Source organism: Bolinopsis microptera, chromosome 6, assembly GCF_026151205.1.
Source record: "Bolinopsis microptera isolate Bmic1 chromosome 6, MBARI_Bmic_1.0, whole genome shotgun sequence".
Lineage (NCBI taxonomy): Eukaryota > Metazoa > Ctenophora > Tentaculata > Lobata > Bolinopsidae > Bolinopsis > Bolinopsis microptera.
Window position 1 is genome coordinate 12,071,472 of NC_087077.1, and position 23,822 is coordinate 12,095,293.

The 23,822-nt window shown below is 40.9% G+C and overlaps 1 protein-coding gene and 1 long non-coding RNA gene across 2 annotated transcripts; both read right to left on the reverse strand.

The window, feature by feature from the left end:
- Positions 1-1,011: 1,011 nt before the first annotated feature.
- LOC134817400 (uncharacterized protein K02A2.6-like) lies at positions 1,012-5,331 on the reverse strand. Its single transcript, XM_063826539.1, has 3 exons — positions 4,766-5,331; positions 4,393-4,618; positions 1,012-4,218 (listed from the first exon to the last, which is right to left on the reverse strand). The coding sequence occupies exons 1-3, from the start codon at positions 5,329-5,331 to the stop codon at positions 1,012-1,014; spliced, it is 3,999 nt and encodes a 1,332-aa protein (XP_063682609.1).
- A 5,188-nt stretch (positions 5,332-10,519) lies between these two features.
- Positions 10,520-11,596, reverse strand: LOC134817303 (uncharacterized). Its single transcript, XR_010160518.1, has 4 exons — positions 11,573-11,596; positions 11,256-11,371; positions 10,928-11,089; positions 10,520-10,630 (listed from the first exon to the last, which is right to left on the reverse strand). It is a non-coding gene; the product is annotated as an uncharacterized LOC134817303 (long non-coding RNA).
- Between the last annotated feature and the right edge of the window lie 12,226 nt (positions 11,597-23,822).

Consider the following 23,822-nt stretch of genomic DNA (forward strand, 5'->3'; position numbering starts at 1 on the left):
TTTAAGTTTTTTAGATAAATACAGCATACTATGTGAAAACCAATACGGTTTTCGCCCGGGTAGGTCTTGTGAACATGCTCTTCTCAACGCAAAAGACACCATTCTTAATTCAATGTCTAAAAAGCAGGTAACTTTACTTCTTTTAATCGACTTCAGCAAAGCTTTCGACCTTGTGGATCATTCCATACTCTTGCACAAGCTGGACCATTACGGCATAAGAGGTCAAGCCTTAAACTGGTTCAAGTCATATCTCACTAACAGGAAACAGTTTGTATCAATTGGCTCGTCAAAATCTTCAACCAACCAAATTTTATACGGCGTGCCTCAAGGGTCAATATTAGGACCTTTACTCTTTATAATCTACATAAACGACCTGCCTCAAATATCAGATATAGCCAATTTCATTATGTACGCAGATGATGCCAACATCTTCCTGATAGGAGAAAATCTTAATGAAGTTTACGATAAACTAATAACTCTTAGCGATGCTTTAGTTAAGTGGGTAGATAATAATTGTTTTGAATCGTTGTGACAAGGTAAACGCAAGACTAAAAGCTAAAAGCTAAACCAAAACCAAAACCCAGGTAGTCATCCTGAATAGTATATCGGTTAATCATACAATAAATTACTAGAATATATAACATCCCGTTCAACTAAAAAGTGTTAAAAACAATATAGATTTAATAATTTAACTGAATTCGTAAAAAAATGTGATATAAATCAATCGTACAAAATTTAAAATGTTTGAAAACGTGGTCAAAATGAAATCTACAAAAGTGTGAAGTGAACTCACGTGAAAATAGTGAAACGTGTTGCGCTCGCTACACGATTTAAAACTTAGCGCATTCCGTTTAAAACAAAAAATAACGTGTTTCTCTTCAAAACATAAACGTGACAGGGAATATTTATAACTTTATGTTTGATCTGGATAATTTAACTGGATTAATGTGTGGTTAGATTTACACATTCAAAATAAAACAACTGTCATAAAATGTGATAATGAAACGTGTTTTATGTTCCTCCCAGTTTGCGGTAACTTAGCCTATCTGGTGGTTTACTATCACGTGCAAAGTTTGCTGGCAGAAGCAAATTAGGTTGTTGCAATTCATGCTCTCTAACAATGTTAGGTTTCATAGTGCTACGTTTAATTTCTATGGCAAGCTCACGTGGTTTAAGTACAGGTTGTGCATTGATTATAGGTTCAACGGCTGCCTTATGGTCAGGCTCAGCTGGTAGATTTGGATTATTACCAACTATAATCGAAGTTTCCGGCTCTGTACTCTCAGGTAAGCTAGCTGTCTTCTTGAAATCACCCTCAATAGCTGTAGAGCTCTGCTCATCTCTTATCTCCAGCTCAACTCGTGGTGTATCCGGATCTGTTTGTTGCAACGGTTCTGACACAACAGATCTCTTGATTACCTGGTCCAAATGCTTGCGGTAGACTCCATCAGGTGTCTTGATCAGTAGCACTTTGGTACCTTCCTTACCCTCGATAACACCGTTTCTCCAGCACTTCTTGTTCTCATCATAGAACGATATAGTGTCATCAATCTTCAGATCACGAAGTCTCGATTCAGCAATCGTGTTCTGATCGTTTAAAGCAACTTTGGCAAACTTACTACTCGAACTCGGGTGTAGAAAACTCAAGGCGTTTCTCGTCCGTCGTTTCATCATCGCAACTGCAGGCTCTACTCCGGTAGTGGTGTGTGGTGTGTTGCGGTAGTTTAGCAGCCAATCAGCCAGGTTACACATAACGTCAGGGTTTTTCAAGATCATCCGTTTCATAGCTCTTTTAAACAGTCCGACTGCAACTTCTGCTTGTCCATTACTTGCAGGTGAGTAAGCAGGAATAAGCACGTGTCGAATCTGGTTATTATTCGTGAATACTTTAAACTCTTCTGAAGTTAAACTCGATCCATTGTCTGACACTAGTATCTTGGGTAGTCCCCAACGGCTAAAGATATCTCGTAACTCTTGAATCACTCTCTTACTTGTAATGTTCGTCATTCTAACAACTTCTAACCATTTTGAATACGAACAGATAACTATCAGCCACATAGATCCAAGAAAGGGTCCACAGAAATCTAGATGAATCCGCTCCCAAGCCTCCATAGTTTTAGCCCATGGGTGTGGTGTAGATCTAGCGGGTTTCTTCTGGTTTAGTTGACATGGTTCACATAGTTTAACCATTTTCTCGATCTCAGCATCCATGTTTGGCCAATAAACATAGCCTCTCGCTAGTGCTTTTGTCTGTGAAATGCCCATGTGTGTTGCATGAAGCATTGAAAGCACGCTCTTTCTCATACTCTCTGGAATAACAACTCGAGATCCCCAGACAATACAGTTCTGGTCTACTGACAACTCGTTTCGACGTGTGTAAAACGGTTTCAGCTCGACATCAACAGGGGGTTTCTCGTTCCAGCCGTCTTTAACAAACTGTAACACTCGACCAAGTGTCTTGTCTCTTCTTGTGTGACTAGCTATTAACTCAGCGTCAATCAAAGGTTTGTCATCACCGAAGTAGTGCACGCTGAAAACAGTATCTAGAGGTTTCATTTCAAACTCCTCTGTTAACTCGTCATCAAACTCTCTCGTCTCTGCCGATGTGTCTAAAGGCAGTGGAAAACGGGAACATAGATCAGCATTACAATGTTTACCAGTGGGTCGAAACTGGATCTTGTAAGTGTAACCGCTTAGGAACAATGACCATCGTTGTAAACGACCTGCCACCATGCTAGGAATCCCACGACTAGGGTGAAAGATAGATTCCAGCGGCTTGTGGTCTGTAACTAGGGTAAACGGTCGTCCAAAAAGATAACGGTGCAGTCTCTTAGTCGCCCAAACTATTGCCAATGCTTCTTTTTCTATCATGGAATAGTTTCTCTCAGATTTCGTCAGAGTTCGAGATATATACTCGATCGGTCGCTCTGTCCCATTTTCATCAATATGTGACATAACAGCTCCTAAACCAACGGATGAAGCGTCCGTGTCAAGCTTTAACTCCAGCTCAGGGTTGTAGACTGTTAGAACCAAGTCAGACGATAACAGTGCTTTTAACTCATCAAAAGCTCTCTTTTCTCTATCTCCAAAGTGGAAAATACTGTCAGCGGGTCTTAAACGGTTAAGTGGTTCAACAACTGTTGACATGTTGGGAATAAAACGTGAATAGTACTGTGCACCACCAAGAAATGATATCATCTCCGCTCTAGTAGTAGGATACGGTGCTCTCACTATGGTTTCAACTTTCGAACTCAGCGGTCTTATCCCGTCAGCAGATACTTCATGGCCAAGAAATGTAACCTTAGGCTCCATGAAAACACACTTGTCTAGCCGGCATTTGTAGCCTTCTTTCTCTAGTGCTGTAATCACCGTTCTCACGTTCTTCATGTGACTCTCATCATCAGGTCCAGTTATTAGAATGTCGTCAACACGCCATGCTGTGTTCTCTGTCTTTCTCAAGGTATCATCAATCTTGCGTTCAAATATCGGTCCGGCAGATGAAATACCGAATGGTAGAGAAGTAGGACTGAACAATCCTTTGTGTGTGTTCAAAGTCACAATCTTTTGGTCACATTCTCTCAACTTCAAACTATTATAAGCGGCTCTAATATCCAGCTTAGTAAACAGTTTACCTCCGACAATCTTACTCAAGCAATCTTCTATCGTAGGAAGTGGGTAAATAGCTGTGTCAAGATTAGGATTTACGGTAGTCTTGTAGTCACCACATATGCGAATCGTACCATCCGCTTTCATGACAGGAACTATGGGTGAAGCCCAGTCTGAGTGCTCTGTTGGAATCAGCTGTCCATTCTTCACTAACTCGTCTATGGCTTTCCCAACCTTGTCTACGATGGCAAATGGGACCTGCCTTGCCTTGCAAAACTTTGCTCTCGCATCAGGCTTAAATTGTAGACAAGCTTCGAATCCTTTAACAGTTCCAACACCAGGATCGAACACAGGACTGCGGAGTATCTCACTAACAAATTCATCTCTCTGAAACTTGGAGACAGCGTAAGATTGCTCAACATCAACAAGTCCTATCATATGATCCAACCAGTCTTTACCAAACATCTGGATGATCCACTCTCGACCTAGGAGTGTGGGAAACCGACAATCGACTACATATAGTGGTAAAATCCATTTCTTGCCTCTAAATTCAACGTTTACAAGGGCCTTGCAGTGAATGCTTTCACAATTAAAATTAGCTACTCGCAATTTCTGGGAACATGGAACAATCTGGCAATCAGTTAGTCCTAGTCTAGCAAAATCAGACTTACTTATACAGCTTAAAGATGAACCAGTATCTAACTCCATTTTCAAAATCTTATCATTAATCTTAACTTTAAGAAATGGTTTCTGATTACAATCAATACAACTGGATAAATTACTAACAACTGATGCAGGAAGAGTACCATCGGGAACAGGAGTCTGTACTGGAATCTGGACAGGATCAGCCGTCTCCACGCAGTACAACGTGTTCTCCGACTCTTGATGTGTGTACCCATAATCAGCAGCGCAAGCGTTGCCATCATCATGATCACCAATCCCTTCAACACAATGGGATTGCTTCTTAGCTGAACGACAGTTCTTCGCGATATGTCCGGGTTTGCGACAGTTTCTGCAACGAACTTTGCAGTTTTTCGCAACATGACCACGAACAGTACAACGTGAACAAACAATGCTAAGGTCGGCCTTCTGATGGAACTTAGAGTTTTGAGGTTTTTGAAACTTCCCGGGTTTTTGAACATAGTGTGTTGTGACTGACATTGAACTTTGCAGAGCATTCTCCTTCGTCTGAGCTTTATCAAACAGGCTGGCAGACGTGTCGTTGGTAGCAGATTCTGATATGAGTTCAGCACGTATCCTATCAGAGGATAGTCCAGCCACAAAACGTGTACGCACCATTAAATCAAACAAATCACCGAACTGACAAACATTAGCAGCTTCCTTCAATCGTGACATAAAAGTACATAAGGATTCACCAGCAATCTGATTCAAAGTCATAAACTTCTGCTGTTGAGCTACAATGTTTGTTTTGGGTGATAACCGATCAACAAGAGTTTTTCTCAGGGTAGCGTAGTCAGTGTCTTTAATTTCAGCTGGAAATGTAAATGCACGCAACTTCTTCAACGCGTCAGGCCCCAGATTGACTGTTAACAGTGTTCTCATGAGTTCTGCAGTTTTAGCAGTTTTCTCGTTTGCGTCATCTGGTAACTTATCTGCGTGTGCGAAAATGAACACAGAAGCGGCGTTTTCAAAGATTTCCAGCCACTCTCTGACACAATCAGTTTCCTTGGATAAGCGTAAGTTCGAAACCAGACTCGTCGCCATTGTTTTGAATCGTTGTGACAAGGTAAACGCAAGACTAAAAGCTAAAAGCTAAACCAAAACCAAAACCCAGGTAGTCATCCTGAATAGTATATCGGTTAATCATACAATAAATTACTAGAATATATAACAATAATGGTTTAGCTCTCAACCTTAAGAAAACAAATTATATGATCTTCTCTCGACAAAGGAATCTTAATTATCGTGATGTGACAATTTCTGGTGTCACAATTGAGAGAAAAACAGAAGCCCGTTTTTTAGGAGTTATAATAGATGATAAACTAAACTGGTCCTATCATATCTCTGCCATGAAAATGAAAATGTCCAGATACATAGGAGTCATGTACAAACTTAAAAAATATCTGCCTCTCGAAGCACGTCTTCAAATTTATCAAAGTTTTGTGCAGTCACACCTTAATTATTGCAGCCTTGTATGGGGTTTTGCTGCTAAGTCTCATATTGAATCACTTTTTGTAAAACAGAAAATGGGCCTTCGTGCAGTATTACCTGGTTTCGTCAATTACTGGTACAAGGACGGTATCCCCCCAGCAAGTACTAAGTCTGGCTTTTATTTACATAAAATATTGACAGTACACAGTATCATTGTAAAGAACGCACTCATTTTAATGCATAAATTGAAAAACTTTCCTAATCTAGTACCATTGTCTCTCAAGAAAACAATTCCCAAAAGCGCACCATTATTTAATACTAACACGGATTCTATTCTCACTACACAATGGTCAGAAAAGTATGGTCAACACCCCTACAACAACTCAGTATTTTTTAAAGGTCCATTATTAGCAATAAACCGATATAATGTTGCAGCAACTTCCCCGCCTAGTCTATTTAACCTGAACATTTACAAAACTTGTATAAAAACTATGCTCATCGATCAGCAAAATGAAAACATCGAAGACGAATGGCCTAATTTCATGTTATTTTGTATAACAGGACTAAGAAAATCAAAGGGTAACATAAACCAAAATGCCGATAATAACCTTGTCTCTACATCTTAGATTATATGCACACACTTATGCATCACTCAATAAACGTCGCATATCTCATCATTTACACTGCCAACATTGGACATTCTTTTTTATCGCCGCGTATTTCAAATCAAGTTACAAATTCTACAAATTTTGAAGTGCTCAGTCTTGTTTTACTGTTTTTAATCTTTACCTATTAACCATTAGAAAATTAAACTTTAAGTTATAAACCTGCATTGCATACTTTACCGGTAGAGTCTAAATTGAATAGTTTGAGATTTCCTTAACATTTTATATTTATGCATGTGCCCCACGGGGATGATTTTCTTATTACCATTGATATTATATATATTTTTTCCGTTCACACTCTTTTGTAAAAAGACAATAGTGAAAGGTTACGAATGGACGTTTTTGCAGAAAAACGTGGATTTTGGAGAACGAGATAGGTGGGTTTAAATATGTCGTCCGTCCTTTCGTTAGTTACCATGACAACTAGCGCGCAGTGCAGCGCGCGAGTATTGCTTGCGGAGATATGATGTATGTGTAGCTAGCATGTCAATAAATGCGCGGCGTGAGTGTATTAATTAATGTATAGTATTAGGTAATGAGCCCAATTTGTACGTGGCATGCGTACTCGTAGTATAGTGTACTATGTGTATATTATTATTATGCAGTGAGCTGATTAGAGCTTATATTTATAAATATAGTGAACGGAAATCTAGCGTCCGCCAAAACGAAACAACGGGCGCAATTCTTGTTTGAGTAAACATTGGCTGGTACCACGGGCCAGTCCCCAACAAAAAAATCAAAATCTTACGGTACAATTATTAAATGTGTGCTGACTCCACCACCTATGTATTTTTGTAGGTTTACAACCTACCAGGACGCACGCCGAGTTGGACTCGTCCAATATATGGAACAGATATTTGGAATATATGGAACAGATATTTTACGAGTATCACCTGTTAAATGTATTTAACCTAATATTTAGTGTTTTACAGGTAGACATTGACTAGGTATTTTTCTCTTAGGTAGATATTAAGAATTTGGTAAATTTCTTAATTGTATGACTATTTCCATTATTGAGACGTTTTTAATATTTAATTTAACAGGGTTTTTGAAATTTTTATAGGACTGGTTTACAGTGTGAACAGATTCCAGATTTATATATTTTTAAACTGATATTTAATAAATGATTAAAAGAACCAATTTTAAAGTTGCCATACTAAAGCCTTTAGGTCCAAAAATATACCCATTATGCTCACTTAAAATATAGTAGACCTGAATGAATAAATTACATTCAATTTCAGCAATGGCCAATTGGCTGACTATTAGGTCATGGCCTGAACAAACAATTTTTTTAAAATAGTCAAGTGATGCTAAAGCAGAGCACAAATGTGTAATAAGTTAATAGATTAAAAACTGATTCATGTGATGCATTACGCAGAGCACAGATAACAAGAAATGCGGCCGCTTTTCTTTTGTGGATGGCCGCTCAATTTCCCGATCCGTGTTTGAGTATTTGATCATATTCCATACCATCTAGGGACCCCAGTCTTTACTGTTTATAAGCATGCAGATATGGCGGAGTGACAGGCCGAGCGCCGCCCAGTTGATATAATTCCATATTTAATTTGAAAATCGTGTATATTTCTATGTAACCATATGACTATGTTTATTGTTTATGCAACCTGACACGGACCTGTGCAAAATAGTAATACTAACTCAAAATAATAATACTATGCTATCAATTAGTCCCTAGCGGCATGCGTACCTGGTGAAATTAACAATGTACTTGAACATTTCAGCACCGCGCGCCAACAATTGTTAAATTCAGATTTTCGCGCAAAATAACTTTGCGCAGGCAGACACGTGGGCGACACGTACGCTCGCTCGCAGGCACGCTCGCAGGTACGGACGAAAGCTACCATATACAAAAAAACCTCGTTCGCTAACCCTTGTCCTTGACTCTTTTGTGCCTTCGGCACTTTGAGTCATGGATCGGGAAAAAATACTGATTCAATGATTAAAATTATAGGGGGGGGGGGGGGGTGTCACGTCCGTCTATGTCCGCTTGTCTCATAGAATCCAAAAAGGACAGGACATAGGCGGACATAGGCGGACATAGGCGGACATAGACGGACATAGGCGGACATAGGCGGACATAGACGGACATAGGCGGACATAGGCGGACATTAATGGACACCTAAATTGCTAAATAAAATGTTCAATTTTTGCTGTTATAGGGGGATCATGTTTTTTGTCCGTTCGGTACCCTATATTTTCAAAACGGACATAAAATAGAGCGGACAAAAACGGACAAAAATGGACAAAAACGGACAAAAATGGAAATAACATTTAGATGCTTCCTCCTCTTACCACCCTACGCGCGTGGGGTGGACTCCTGGGGTGGACTTTTATTCAGCGCGTATTTTGTAGCCTGTTCAACTTGACGTTTTGAATCGTTACTATCTCAATGTCACAGATACACAGAATGTGAGGTGATCATCTTAAAGAGAAACGTCTCAGCTTTCACCTGGTGTAAAGTTTATCTTTGTTCTCAAAATATAGCTCGCTCAGTGTGCAACAGAAGTTGACATTACAATAACCACGTCCCCGACCGGTCGTCAGATACCGGAGTCTTGCACAAAATTGGGTCCCTAAATTAAAATTTTATGACACAGTTACGATGAACTAGTGTCTAGGGAAACATTTGGTGAAAATTTGAAGGGTCTACTGTTAATATTGCAAAAGTTATTGAAAACAAACTAGCTTAATCAGAAGTTTTTGGGAAAATTTCAAATTTTGCATTGTACGTAGTGGGGTGGACTCTCGTGACGCGCATCTGATGGCGTGGCTTTTTCAACAGCAGTCAGTACGGCCAATATCAGAGCACAAATTATTGTGAGTAAGACCTTAATGGTCAGCTATGAACCCCTCACTAGAATAGTAACCGTATCTAAAAACAAGGAAATGTTATTCCGTCAAAGCTCAAATTTTTTACTCTTCTCAGTGCAGTTACTATGAATGTACTAGCTAAGTATCGTTGATCGTAGCTGCATTACACAGTAGAAGGTAACCAATACAAGGAACAATATACAAGGAAGACTGCTGATTAACGAAGCAATATCAACGTGAACAGTTCCAAAATACATAATCATGGCGACGATAGTTCAACTTGAACCTTTATAGTTTTTACAGTCTAAGATCACAATAAAATCACGTGAACTGCGAATCACAAAATCAAATCCCTCAAATCTGATACAGTCCCGTTACAGTACGCTTTCGTGACAACCTCAACGCTTAAAAAATAAATATTCTGCAGTCTTGTGACCACCGATGGCCCTAACTCTCCCTTGTCCGCGAGGAGCATCGTTGCGACCATGGGTTTCAGTTCTTAGTTCTTCCCACTCGGCTTCGATAGATCGAATTGGCTGGAAGTCAATCTATCAGAAAGACCTTTGTCGGTCTCAGGGGCGTGGTAAATTGTGGATGTCGGAGTATAAAGCTTCCTGAAAAGATTGAGACATTCACTCGGTCTGTTGTAAATATCGAATAGTCCTTGTAGGCAGAGATTTAATTTATGTTGGGTTTGATAACTAGAGAAGGCGATTTGATATTCATTGATAGTATAAGAGTATAAGCATATAAGCATAAGTGATAAGTTTATATACCCTTTTTATGGTACCTCGATATCAGTATTGAGTAATCATCACTCAAAATCTACTTATTAAATTTATTAACTAAACAAGTTAATGTATTACCGTCCTAGAGAGGTTTTCCTGAGAATTTGAAGTCTTTGTAGGTAGCTGACATGTCTACTAAGCTCTTCGATTGAGGAGTTTTGGACCCCTCGGCGGTCCAAATGATTTATAATGCTGTGGGCATTTTCAACATCTATCGAGCTAAACGCCCTCGCAGCATAACCTGTAGAGAATGAACATGTCATCAATGCAAAGTTCAATGATAAAAATCAGAGTGGCCGATTTCAACGGGCAGAATTCGAATATCATGGCCTTGGGGAATGGACTATTTTTTGTCGACTTTACTAACCAAACTGGCAAACGATTGTTGATTTTCGTCACTAGTCTAAAATGAAAGCAAACGTTCGGCCGAACATTTACATGATTAAAAACTTACCGCTTTCTTTCGTTATTATGTACAGACATAGCCGGGCTTGGGTTCCGCATAGATATCTTCTATCAGATTAAAGTTGAACCCACACTTTGTACTGCTCGTGGGAGGAGGAAAGCAAACTGATACCTTTTCCATGAGCATCTCGTGTAGTACCATCATCATTTCGATTCTGATATCAGCTGCAAAATTCGTCTATTACTAAATGCAAGCTTTTCGAACTTCGTATCTTGGAAATAACAACTTCTATGAAAAAACACACACACACACACACACACACACACACACACACACACACACACACACACACACACATAGTTCACTTCAGTACACTACATTACAATTACAGACACACGCAGTACAATCAGAGACACACACTCGATACAAAGACAGACACAGGCACAAACACACAGAGTACACTTCAGTACAATCACAGACGCAGGCACAAAGACACATACAAGAAGAGCAGATTGAAGTACCTTCATTTGCAGATGTTGACGCATTGATCTGTGGGATATGTTCTTCAGTCTGTAACTGATCATCTGCTAGAACTGTCTCATCTGGATCAACCGGAGGAGTATCTTCCGGCAGGAGTCTGAGTGGGTCTATCGGGACAGCCATGGATCGCTCTCCGTACCTTGCTGAAATAAAGACAAAGGTCAACGACGGATGTCGCATGTCAGTCCTGTAACTAAATGTAATGCAAAATAGTGAATAAATAATTTTTACATCTGAACGATTGTTCATTGATTCTTTGAATCTGTTCATTGATTCAAAGAATCAATGAACAAAAGTTCAGGATTTTACCTTCTGTTAAGCTGTTAGCACTGACTCTAGCCCCCTCTCCCTACAAAACGACCATATCTCGGGCTGGAGCTTTCAACCGTCTTGCCTCAGCAGCCATCTAGCACAGTCGACCTGTCCTGTTAATTATGTGATCATCAAGTTACCAAATTTAATCCTTCAATATTCGAATAATTGATTATCAGACAAAACAGAGTTTAGAGCTCGACGTATGCTTCAGGGTTTCACACTGTGCTGTAATCAAACGCATGACTAAAACCTCTTGCTACTATTACCAATGTTAGATAAACCCATATTGTTAAGGCGGTCAAATGATTTACCTGAGTTGATCGCGTCCATGAAAGGGTTCATCTGCGCTCTGTCCAGCTTGTTAATGTCCGCTCCAGCAGCCAGCAGTGCCTCCGCCTCCGTCACTTTCCCTGCTTTGCATGGCCAGTGAAGCGTAGAGCTCCCCTCTAAGCTCTGTGACGATCCGACGAAGGATCCAGATTCCCTTCTTTTCTCTTGAGATTGCTTCAATTCTTCCTGGAGTATGCGGATTACCATTTTTATACTTCCATACAGGGCGCGTGAACAATCAGCAATGAATTATCAATTAATCAATCTAGTTTTTGAGTAAAAAGTCCACAGATTGTGATACATTGGATTTATTATTGGAAAAGACATGGCTTACCAAGTACCTTTTCATGTGCTTTTTGGAGGACAGGGATGACTTATTCCTGCGTGCCATTTCACCATAACTATCTGCTGTAACAGCAAAAATTAGAATTATGTCGGACATAATTCTAAAAAATTGGAACATTGTAGTTAATCAGTGTGGTGTTATAAATTGATACTATATTTTATATTTAGACTGATAACTGATCACCTATTATATTTTGTAGGGTCTAGGTTTAGATCCTGATTCACGATTTCCCTGTTTCTCTTGTACCACGGCTAAGACGTTACAATGGCGACGAGGATTATTGGACAGTTGGAACTCTTAACATCAGATGCAGATTGCAGAACATGGTTTGAGAGGTTTGAGTTGTTCGCTCAAGCCAATCAGCTATTCAGAGCGGTACCAGCAATACCGGAACTCGTTAATGACAACAGCAACGCTGCAGCAGTGGAAACAGCAAGGACGGATGCGCAGAATGCGACTCAAGGAAATACCGCAGTTTTCCTATCGTACTTGGACAGTGGCATGTATGGGCTAATCAAGAGTTTGAGCAACCCAGATGAAGTGAGATTGTGCACCTATGACACCCTGAAGAAGAGGTTAGTAGATCACTTGATGCCGCAACCTGCAATACATCTTCAGAGATATAAGTTTTCTTCCTGCAAACAAGTGAACGAGACAGTTGGTCAATACATCAACAAACTGAAAACAATCGCAACCTTTTGTGACTTTGAGAACTTTCAGGAGAGAATGCTTGATCAATTTATTGCTGGAATGAAGAGTGTGAAAATGAAGAAAAGGCTGTTAGGGGAAGCCAACTTAACTTTTGAGAGAGCGGTAGAGTTAGCTTTAGCTGCTGAGAAGACAGAGGAGGAAGCAGCGCAGATGAACATGAGCGAGAGTGATGTTAACAGAGTATCATGGGAGAGACGGGAGCCGAACAAATTCAAAGCTTCAGTTGTATGTACGAGATGTACATTGAGTGGACACACTAAGGACGACTGCAAAACTAAATGTTTCAAATGTAAGAAAACTGGACATATCAAGAAGAACTGTTATGTTGTGAAGAAAACTCACAATGTTGAAGAGCAGAGTGAAATTGAGAGTCAGAGTCCAGATGTCAATAGTTCTTTGGAGTGGTCAGTGAGACACGTGAATGTGTCAGGTAACGTTACGGTGTCAGGTAATGTTATTGAACCACTTGAAATTGGAATTGATAATGTTTTTTGTCAGAAACCAATGGTTAAAGTTACTATTAATGATGATATTTTTTTGAATATGGAGTTTGATAGTGGCAGTAGTGTGAGCGTAACAACGGTACAAGCTTTGTGTGAGAGTGCTCGTGTGAGTTCGTCAGTTGTGTATGATGCACTGGTAAAGACGAAGAACACTCTGAAAGTTGCCAACGGCGAGATTAAGTCTATACTCGGGAAGATGAAAGTTAAAGTGAATTTTAAAGGTAAATGTAGAGAGAACATGGAGCTGTATGTTGTGGAGGAACCGTTTCCGACTCTCTTTGGCAGAACTTGGATTCAAGTTTTCTGTGGTTACGATTGGTTGGAACAGCTATTCAATGGAAAAGACCGTGTTGTGTCTAATGTACCCTCTAAATGTAGTAAGTTATGTAGTAGTGTAGTGAAGTGTGATCAGTCATGTAATTCTCAATGTTCAGTAGATGTTTTAGGTGAGATGAGAGGCGAGTCGTCTTGTGTAATGTCTGTTGTTGACAAAGACGAAGAGTCAAAGATTGGTAAAGACGAAGAGCCAAAGATTGACAAAGACCTTCAGAGTGAAGAAGGATACCCTCTCAACCAAGTCTCTGAAGGAATAGTAACTGAGAAGATGATCACGGATTACGTGGAAAGTTTAAAACACGACAAGATATTCAAACCTGGAATTGGACAGATCAGTGGAGTCGAAGCTAAATTCACGCTGAAAGAAGAAGCTCAACCCGTATTCTTAAAGGCTAGGAACTTGCCGTATTCTCAACGAGAGAAAGTCAAGAATGAGTTGATGTCCTTGGTTGATCAGAATATCTTGGAGAAAGTTGAAAGCAGTACCTGGGCTACGCCTATAGTAGTTGTCGAGCGTGGGCCAAAGTTAAGGATATGCGGTGACTACAAAAGTACCCTCAACAAGCACCTAGAGACAAAGATGTATCCTTTACCGAGTACTGAAGAATGCTTTAATTCAATGGTTGGAGGACAGAAGTTTTCAGTTATCGATGTGAAGTCTGCTTACAATCATGTGAAAGTCAGAGAGAAGGACAAGAAGCTTACAGTGATAAACACTCATCTCGGTCTATTTCAATGGAATAGATTACCCTACGGTGTGTCAAGTAGTAGCGGTATCTTTCAGGAGACCATGGACAACACGTTGAAAAACATTGATAAAGTTTGCTGTAGGATCGATGATATTTTGATATCAGGAAAAGATGACCGGGAGCACTTGCAGAATCTTCAAGAGGTAATACGACGATTGCAGGAACGAGGATTTCGGTGTAACCGGGCTAAGTCCAAGTTTTTTCAGGACTCAGTTGTTTATTTAGGTCATCAGATATCAAGACATGGAATACAGCCAGTAAAATCCAAGGTGGCAGATTTGAAAGCAGCTCCAGCACCGACTAACCTGGCCGAACTAATTTCATTTCTGGGTGCGGTCAACTACTATCGTAGATACCTGCCCAACTTAAGTTCAGTTATTGAACCTCTAGATAGTTTGAGATCATCACCATGGAAATGGACCAAAAAGGAGGAAGTAGCATTCAAAGAATTAAAAGACATGCTCTGTTCTGATGCAGTGTTGACGCTGTATGATCCTAACAAGAAGTTGAAGCTTGACACTGATGCCAGCAGCAGAGGACTTGGAGCGGTGTTGAGTCACGTGGACAAAGAAGGAGAAAGACCGATCGAATACATATCACGAACTTTATCGAAAGCCGAGAAGAACTACAGTCAGATTGATCGTGAAGCCCTAGCTATAGTATGGGCGGTCACAAGATTTCATGTGTATTTGTGGGGAAATCATTTTGAGTTAGTGACGGACCACAAGCCATTAACATTTATTTTTGACCCAAAGAAGAAACTGCCAGAGATGGCCACAGCTAGAATAACTCGATATGGATTGACCTTAATGAGTTATCAGTATAGCATCAAGTACAGACCTACCAAAGATCATGCCAATTGTGATGTACTTTCTAGGCTGCCAGCGCCTACTAAACACAAGGAGGAGACCACTATTTATGACACAGTCCTCAAGGTCACGATGGAAGAAGCATTGTTAGATGCAGGACTAGTGGTCAGAGAAACGATGAAGGATCCGATTCTATCTCGTGTGTTTGCTTACACTATGGAGGGATGGCCAGCAAAACTAGACTGTACTAACGAAGAGATGAAAGAATTTCAGAAAAGGAAGACCGAACTATCTACGGAGCAAGGATGCTTGATCTGGGGAAATCGAGTGGTAATACCTGTGAAACTGAGGCAGTCAGTGTTAGACATGTTGCACTTGACTCACTCAGGGGTTAGCGGTATGAAGACAATTGCGAGGAGCTATGTTTGGTGGCCTAATCTTAATCAAGACTTGGAGAACATGGTAAAGACATGTGTGGAATGTAACAAGTTTGGTAGATCAGCACCAGCTTTAACAGACCATCCGTGGTGCCGACCCACTGGACCATACCAGCGCATCCACATGGACTTTGCAGGACTATTCCAGGGACACATGTGGTTACTTGTTCAGGACGCCTACTCTAAGTGGCCTGACATTGTTAAGATGAACTCAACGAAAACAGGAGCACTGATTACAGTTCTAAGACACATATTTGCTAGAACTGGGTTACCATGTGTCGTTGTATCAGACAACGGACCCCAGTTTACTTCAGAGGAACTCAGAGTTTTCTTCAAGCAAAACGGAATAAGACACATTCCAACACCGACATACCACCCTAAATCTAATAGCATCGCAGAGAGACTGGTACAATCGTTCAAGAATTCTATGAAAAAGATGTGGAATGACTCTAAAGACTTGGACAAGAATCTCAATAATTTCTTGTTAACTTACAGGAACACTCCGCACGCAACCACAGGTCAGACACCAGCAATCATGATGTACAATCGGACATTAAGATCTAAGTTACACATGCTCACGCCGCATGACAAGGAGAAAGTGGAAAACTTGCAAGCTGACAAACAAGAGCAAGTGTTGCAGAGCAATCCTAGAATATTTTGTCCAAAGCAGCCAGTACGTGTCCAGATTGATGGAAAAGAATGGAGACCAGCCACAGTAGTGCGAAGACTGGGCGAATCATCCAACACATATGATATTGAGCATGAAGGACGCATCATCAGGAAGCATGCTGATCACATTCAAAGCCTGAGAAGACCTATTATCTCTCTTCAACAAGATAACGTATCTGACAAAGACCCTGTTTCAGTGAGAGGTGAGACAGTGAGTGAGCAGCAGGATGTTAGTCCGTTAGTTGAACCTGGTATAGTTGACCCTGATATTGAACTGCCAGATAATTTACGAGATAATAATGATGAACCTTCTGAGATTGATATTAGAGATGACGTTATTGCTAGACAGCAAACTGATGATGAAAATGTTAATGTTAGAAGAGCAAATCTGAGAGATGTACCTCGGGTAAATTACAAAATGTTAAACAGATATGGCAAGTAAGCAACGTGATATTTCAATAACCAGTCACGATGACCAGTTTTTAAGAAATTGTTTTTTAAATTAAATTATAACTTTTATACAGTAATCCAAGTTTATAATTAGCCGGGAGCACTAAGTTTGTTTTTAGATCACTCGAGTTCTGACAGTGAAAACACGAAATTTTTGATTTTGCGCCTCACAGAAAGTTGTTTGCCGGCCGAACTGATAATCTAAGTGCAGTGCGGCGCGGCGTTAGCATTTAATAAATGCGCGTTTTCGGGAACGAGACGCATTTTAACATGTGCTTTCCGATCTAACGAGAGAGAGAGCTGTTATAAATTGATACTATATTTTATATTTAGACTGATAACTGATCACCTATTATATTTTGTAGGGTCTAGGTTTAGATCCTGATTCACGATTTCCCTGTTTCTCTTGTACCACGGCTAAGACGTTACATGTGGTGCTAACAACAGAGAGCGATTTGAACGGTAGGCAATTTCATAAATTTCATTAACTCGATATAAGGATGATTGGAACAGGCTAAAATCTACAATGTGGCATTAATAACTGGCTATATCGCTGCATTAAACGATTAAAGTATTGCTAACTATGGATATTCTAAGTGATCTAGGCAGAGGGGAACCGGCACAGCCAGATTGCGTTGTCTTCACTTTCAGTGACTAAGTTTCACGATAGAAAAATTGACCTAATGTATTTAAAAAAAAGGATGCACAGTTCAAGCAATAAATCGATCGGCTGCTCATATGATATTTGCATTTAAAGGAGGGCCTAGTGCAGTGACCAGTAAGTCTGTTAAGGCAAAGATAAGTGAGTTTCGAGAAAGTGCACACGGATAAAGTTATCAAGTGACAATGATAAGACTAAGTTAGGGTCAAGTCAACAGAATGGCAGCTGTAACAGAAACAGTTCATTGGATAGGGGAGTAGGGGATTATGACGGAGTGAAATTTATTTAGCAGGGCAAACAAAAAACAACTGACAGCACTGAGCAAGTGAACTGGAAAATTGAGGAACGAAAATAACAGTGGTTGTCAGCCCTTTCCGTAGCAATCAGGATTTCCCACCAGATCGATCAGGCAATCAGGATTTCCCACGAGAATGTTCGAGCCAACGCGCGCACTTGTGTCACGTGACGGCCACGTGACGCTCTAATCGTTGTCACGTGGTACAGAAGGGAGGTTCCTAGAGCGTTGATCTCGACAAGAGGGAGTTTCTCACGGTTTATCTTCAATAACTATCGCTATTTTTATAGTAGAGAGTTGAAACTTTCACCAAATGTTTCCCTAGACACTAGTTCATCGTAACTGTGTCATAAAATTTTAATTTAGGGACCCAATTTTGTGCAAGACTCCGGTATCTGACGACCGGTCACGGACGTGGTTATTGTAATGTCAACTTCTGTTGCACACTGAGCGAGCTATATTTTGAGAACAAAGATAAACTTTACACCAGGTGAAAGCTGAGACGTTTCTCTTTAAGATGATCACCTCACATTCTATGTATCTGTGACATTGAGATAGTAACGATTCAAAACGTCAAGTTGAACAGGCTACAAAATACGCGCTGAATAAAAGTCCACCCCAGAAGTCCACCCCACGCGCGTAGGGTGCTTACTCTTCCTCCTCCTCCCCCTGGGTCTTCCTGATCTTCCTCAGTCCTCTTCCTCCTCCCCTCCTCAGTCCTCCTCCTACTCCTCCTCCTCGTCCTCAGTCCTCCTCATCAGTCCTCAACAGTCCTTCTCCTCCCCAGTCCTCCTCCTCCTCCTGAGTCCTCCTCCTGGGTCCTTCTCCTGGGTCCTCCTCCTCCTCTTCATCCTCCTCCTCTTCCTCCTCAGTCCTCAGTCCTCCTCAGTCCTACTCCTCATCCTTCTCCTCATTCTTCCATCCTCCTCCTCAGTCCTCCCCCAGTCCCCCTCCTCCTCCTCCTATTCAGTCCTCCTCCTCCTCCTCCTTCTCAGTCCTCCTCAGTCCTCCTCCTCCTCCTGAGTCCCCCTCCTCCTCCTCCTCCTCCTCTTCCCTCTCAGTCATCCTCCTCAGCCATCCTCCTCAGTCCTACTCAGTCCTCCTCCTCACTCCTCCTCCTCCTGGGTCCTCCTACTCCTATTCATCCTCCTCCTCGTTCCTCAGTCCTCCTCCTGGGTCCTCCTCCTCATCCCTCTCATCAGTCCTCCTCCTCCCCAGTCCTCTCCCAGTCCCCCTCCTTCTCCTCCTATTCAGTCCTCCTCCTCCTCCTCCTCCTCCTCACTTCTCCTCAGTCCTCCTTCTCATTTCTCCTAAGTCTTCCTCCTGAGTCCTCCTCCTGAGTCCTCCTCCTCTTCCTTCTGAGTCCTCCTCCTGAGTCCTCCTCCCTCTCAGTCATCCTCCTCAGTCATCCTCCTCAGTCATCCTCCTCAGCCATCCTCCTCAGCCATCCTTCTCAGCCATCCTCCTCAGTACTCTTCAGTACTCTTCAGTCCTCAAAATGTTTGTCCGCTAATGTCCACCAATGTCCGCTAATGTCCACCAATGTCCATCCAAGTCCGCCAATGTCCGTCCGGGTCCGCCAATGTCCGTCCGAGTCCGCCAATGTCCGTCCGAGTCCGCCTATGTCCGTCCGTGTCCGCCAATGTCCCAAAAAACACGTCCGTTGTCTCATAGAATCCAAAAAGGACAGGACATAGGCGGACATAGACGGACATGACACCCCCCCCCCATTATAGCTGTGAGTGTCAATAAATTACTGTGTCATAAAAAAAGGAACGATGTACACGTGATCTGAGATACCAATATCTCAATATCTAAAGGATAGTGTCTAGAAACATTCATAGTCCATGGTGATTGGTGGCAGGTATCAAGTTAAACGAAGTTACACTGACTGGCAATGTATACGATTGCCGTCTCCCTCTCTCACCCCTGACCGCTATCAGGGTGCTCCTGAGGATTGAGAATCTAATCCTGGTGCGCATGTAACACATAATAGCCGCATAGTCTTCTCCTTCTGGGATAGTTTTTCAGTGAGTCTCTTGTGGTATCTTGAGGCTTGTGGACCCCATCCGCCATTTGTTGAGTATATAAGTGGGGTAAAGGTGCCTTTTTCCACCTGGATGATTCTGTTGTTGTACTTTTTCATTTTCCTCATTTCATGAGCTTTATAGATCTGTTCCATATCTTTTTTGTCATATGTGGGTGAGTTGGGGTGGGTAACACAGACATCAAAGAATGTTCGTTCAAATGTGCTCCAGAGACCTCGTGAGGATACATCAGGTGCAGCTCTATCAGCATTGGTACCAACAATTTCTTCATGCTCACTTAAAAACAACTCTAAATCAGTAGGCTGTCACTGTATTAATGCACCACACCGCCACCTCCACTGCACTAAAAGTTATTCAATAAATTCTACAATCCTAATTTTGTATCGTGATGGAGACTGGTGTCCATACAAAACATTTACTAGGTTGCCATTTGGTGTGAGCAATAGCGAACAGCACGCACACTCTTTTGCCACGTCAACTTATATCTAATCTATTTAAAGAGTGACAACCATACTACACATTTGTGGCAAATCTCATAGTATAAAGATTACAGGAAATGTCAAACAGTATATATAGGGGGGGGGTACCACTGTCCATTTTATCCCTGCACAAAAACAACTGAAAAAAGACAAAGACAAGAGGGACAAAAGGGACAAAAAAAGATAATAGGGACAAAAAAGACAAAAAAGACAAAAAAGACAAAAAAGACAAAAAAGACTGGGACAAAAAGGACAAAATAGACAAAAAGACAGGGACAAAATGGACAAAAAGGACAAAAAGGACAAAAAGGACAAAAAGGACAGGGACAAACGAGACAAATAGACAGGGACAAAATAGACAGTAAAGAAAATAAGGTCAATTATCCGTTGAAATGCAAAAAATAAGTTCAGGCACAGTTCCAACAAGCTAATAAGTTGGGTAAATTCAGACAGAAGTAGAACAGTAAAGTCAATCTTGGTTATATATCCACCAGCGTGCGCTTTTTCGCATAGCGGGCTCTCACCAGCCCGCTGTCAAAGGGCCCGATATCTCTACAGCCCGCTCATGATATAGCCCGCTAACAAGTGACATTTAATTTGACCAGTAGCAATATAGCCCGGAGTTCTCTAAAATATTTTCAGTTTCTGTATCGTCTCCTGATGATACATCTCGCTGATGATACATCTCGTGAGCAGATGACATGAAATCTGAACACTGAACAGTGTGATTGATCCACACTTACACACTACACAGTACACTTTAATAGTTCCCACGGAAATATGTGGATTTAAAGAATGTATCAACTCTGAACTGTGAGCTCACCAGTCACCTTATGTTATATCGGATGCTATATCATATCAGTTTTCACGCAGATTGCCATGATTGGCTCATAATTAACACGTGACACACTGTTACTATGGTTACCAAATTCGTGGAGACGTTAAGTCTAAGCCTGTGATATCCATTAGTGTCGATAATTGTTTTGTGTTTACCATTTTCAGTTCACTATTTCAGTTGATAAACCTTGAAATTTAGGCCGACATTTTACGTGTTATTCTATTATGTTCCCAAAAGATATTTTGCCCTGTTTTTGTTTTGAAACTGCCATTTAAATTGATGTTATAAATTTGATCTTTAACTTTCATATTCAATGTCCATTGTCCATGATCAGACTGTGATCTCGAGCTCTCTGGGTTACTACTTTTGATTGTCCAGTCACTCAGTAGCTGCTACAGAAACTCTAGTAACTGGTTACCTGGGTAACCCTGGTTACCCTGGTAACTGATAATGACAACTCACGTGGTATAAGTAGCAGCTGCTCTGTGGCGACTGGCGGTGCTTGTTCTGGTTCCAGGGAGGGAGAGAGGTAGAGAAGTAGAGAGGGAGAGAAAGAGAGGGAGAGGAGGAGAGAGGGAGATGAGGAGAGATGGAGATAAAGAGAGAGGGATAGAGGGAGAGAGGGAGGTAAGGAGAGTGGGAGAAGGAGAAAGGAAGATAGGGAGAGAGTGAGAGAGTGAGAGAGGGAGAGAAGGAGATAAGGAGATTCAGGGAGAGAGGGCCTATATTTTGATTGTTTACAATAAAATTATATGTACATGAAACAATGAGCTGAAACATTGTTTGATAGCAGCCGGTTTTTCGTTCTATAGTCAGTCATTTTGGCCTGTTTTACATCTTAAACCAAAAGCAACATGATTTTTTCGTAACTTTTCTGAAATCTTGTACATTAATTTGCTGTGATTGTTGCAAACTGAAGCTTCGTGATAAACGCCCGCTGATGGATATACACGATATCATTCCTCGCCTCGAGGGCGGAACTATCGTATTAGAAACATGTTGAGAGTAAAAGTGAAACTAAATTAAAAAAGGATCTCTTGAAGAAACTAAAGTAAAAACTAATATCTGTAAGAAAAAGCTCACGCTGGTGGATATAATCCACATCACCTCGACCCGCGGGCGGAAAAATCGTATAGCACTCGGGCCCGATGGGCCCTCCGTGCTATACGAAAATATGTCCTCCTCGGGCTAGCGCCCTCGGGGACATATGAAATATTGCACGCCCGTGCGCGTGCAATATTTTGTTCCGCCCGCGAGTCTCCGGTGATATGTATATATATCAGCCTTAGTGTGCTCACTGTTCAAGACAACTTGGTCTAGTGCCTGCTCACTGATTCACATTTGAAGTTTGAGCTGAACTTGCATTGCAAACAACACTCAAAAAGCAAGACAACTAATATTGCACTGAGGGGATACAGAGGAAGAGATATAACTACTCTGTTTAGTGAAAGAAGCAGTTTCATGAGCCTGATATGGGCGTTAAAAACTTTGTTAAGAGTAAAAAGAAAGAAGATTGTACTACAAAGAATTTAACGTCTCTAGTGAATTTCTATGGTCAAGGTGGCCGGACAACTCTCCCGCCTTCAAATAGGCTGGACAGATTCACTGCCCATCATCTCAGAAGTTCCTATCAGTTCAGCGTAAACTGTGACGAATGTGACTCTCAAATGATTCGTCCTGGAGACACCATCATGTTCAGGAACAAGAGGAGGAATAAGAAAATCTTTATTAGAGGACGGGCATGCTTTTTCTCCTACTTCATAGGAAAAAGCAAATACCCATTAGCTCGATATTGTCGGCATATTGTTAATGGAAAAGTAATTGTGTGGGTCTGGGTATCTGCTTCTGGCCGCTATGAGCGTTATGATATTAAAAGATGATGACTTTTTTGATATCACCACTTGATTAATGGGATTAATGAAATATTGACTGAACCGTGTACACATTTATTTATGTGATGCCGTTGATGAATTCTGCTTATTTCAGTCCCTTCAGTGGTTTCAGTTGATTCTAAGTACAGCAAAACACTGACATGAAAATCCAAATTGTTGATGTCGAGTAGAATATTATATATACATTCTCTACATTTGAGCTTGTCTAATTTTTTGTCTCATTTGTCCAAAATTTTTGTCCCTTTTGTCCCTAGTATTGTCCATTTTGTCCCCAAAACACTGTCCTTCACAAAAAAATTTAAAAAAAGACAAAGACAAATTGGACAAAATGGACAGTGGTACCCCCCTATATACCATACTACACATTGAATTAGGATTTCTTTAAATATCAAATTTATTTATTGTAAACTTGTTTACTCTGTAATAAATGGCATAAAAGTGAAATTTTTGTTTAACTGAAATTTTTGTTTAACTGAAATAATTCTTTCTGTTATGACTTACTACCACCACTGGTTCAAGGAATTTGTGATCAATTTTTAAAGCAGTAAGAAGCTTCTGGTTGCTTTCACTGTCGTCTTTCAGATAATATGGTCTTCTAAATATTACCGGCCCTGGCAAGTGCACATTAACTTTCATAATAAGTCATTTTGAGATTTAAGGGTTAGTTCAAGATCACTGGCTCAGTGGCTAAGATGGTTAATCTGCTTGTGCCTTGTCTACTGGTCCTGAGGTTGTGAGTTCGAATCCCAGTTGGGCCAAGATCTCAAAACTGAAAGGCAGCTGTCACTCACCAAACCATGGTGTGAATGGTAGTGGCCCTCAGAAATAGTACCTACAGTGAGTTTAAGAACTTGGCCCTCAACCCTTGTTTTGGTTTTGCGGCTGGGGTTCGTTTGTTGTTCAGCATTGCCCATTCCATTTTCATTGGGTTGGGTCTCACCACCAACATGAGTGGAATAATGGTACTTTCTCTTTTTTGTCCTCTTTTTATTAAAAAGAAATCTTTGT

Bases quoted from the DNA above. Each gene is read 5' to 3' on its own strand.
- LOC134817400 (XM_063826539.1), bottom strand. From the start codon at position 5,331: ATGGCGACGAGTCTGGTTTCGAACTTACGCTTATCCAAGGAAACTGAT. The intron at 4,619-4,765 runs GTCAGTCACAAC...AGTTCGTTGCAG, and splicing joins AATGCTCTGCAAAGTTCAAT to AAACTGTCGCAAACCCGGAC. The intron at 4,219-4,392 runs GTTAGTAATTTA...CCATGTTCCCAG, and splicing joins GTACTCTTCCTGCATCAGTT to AAATTGCGAGTAGCTAATTT.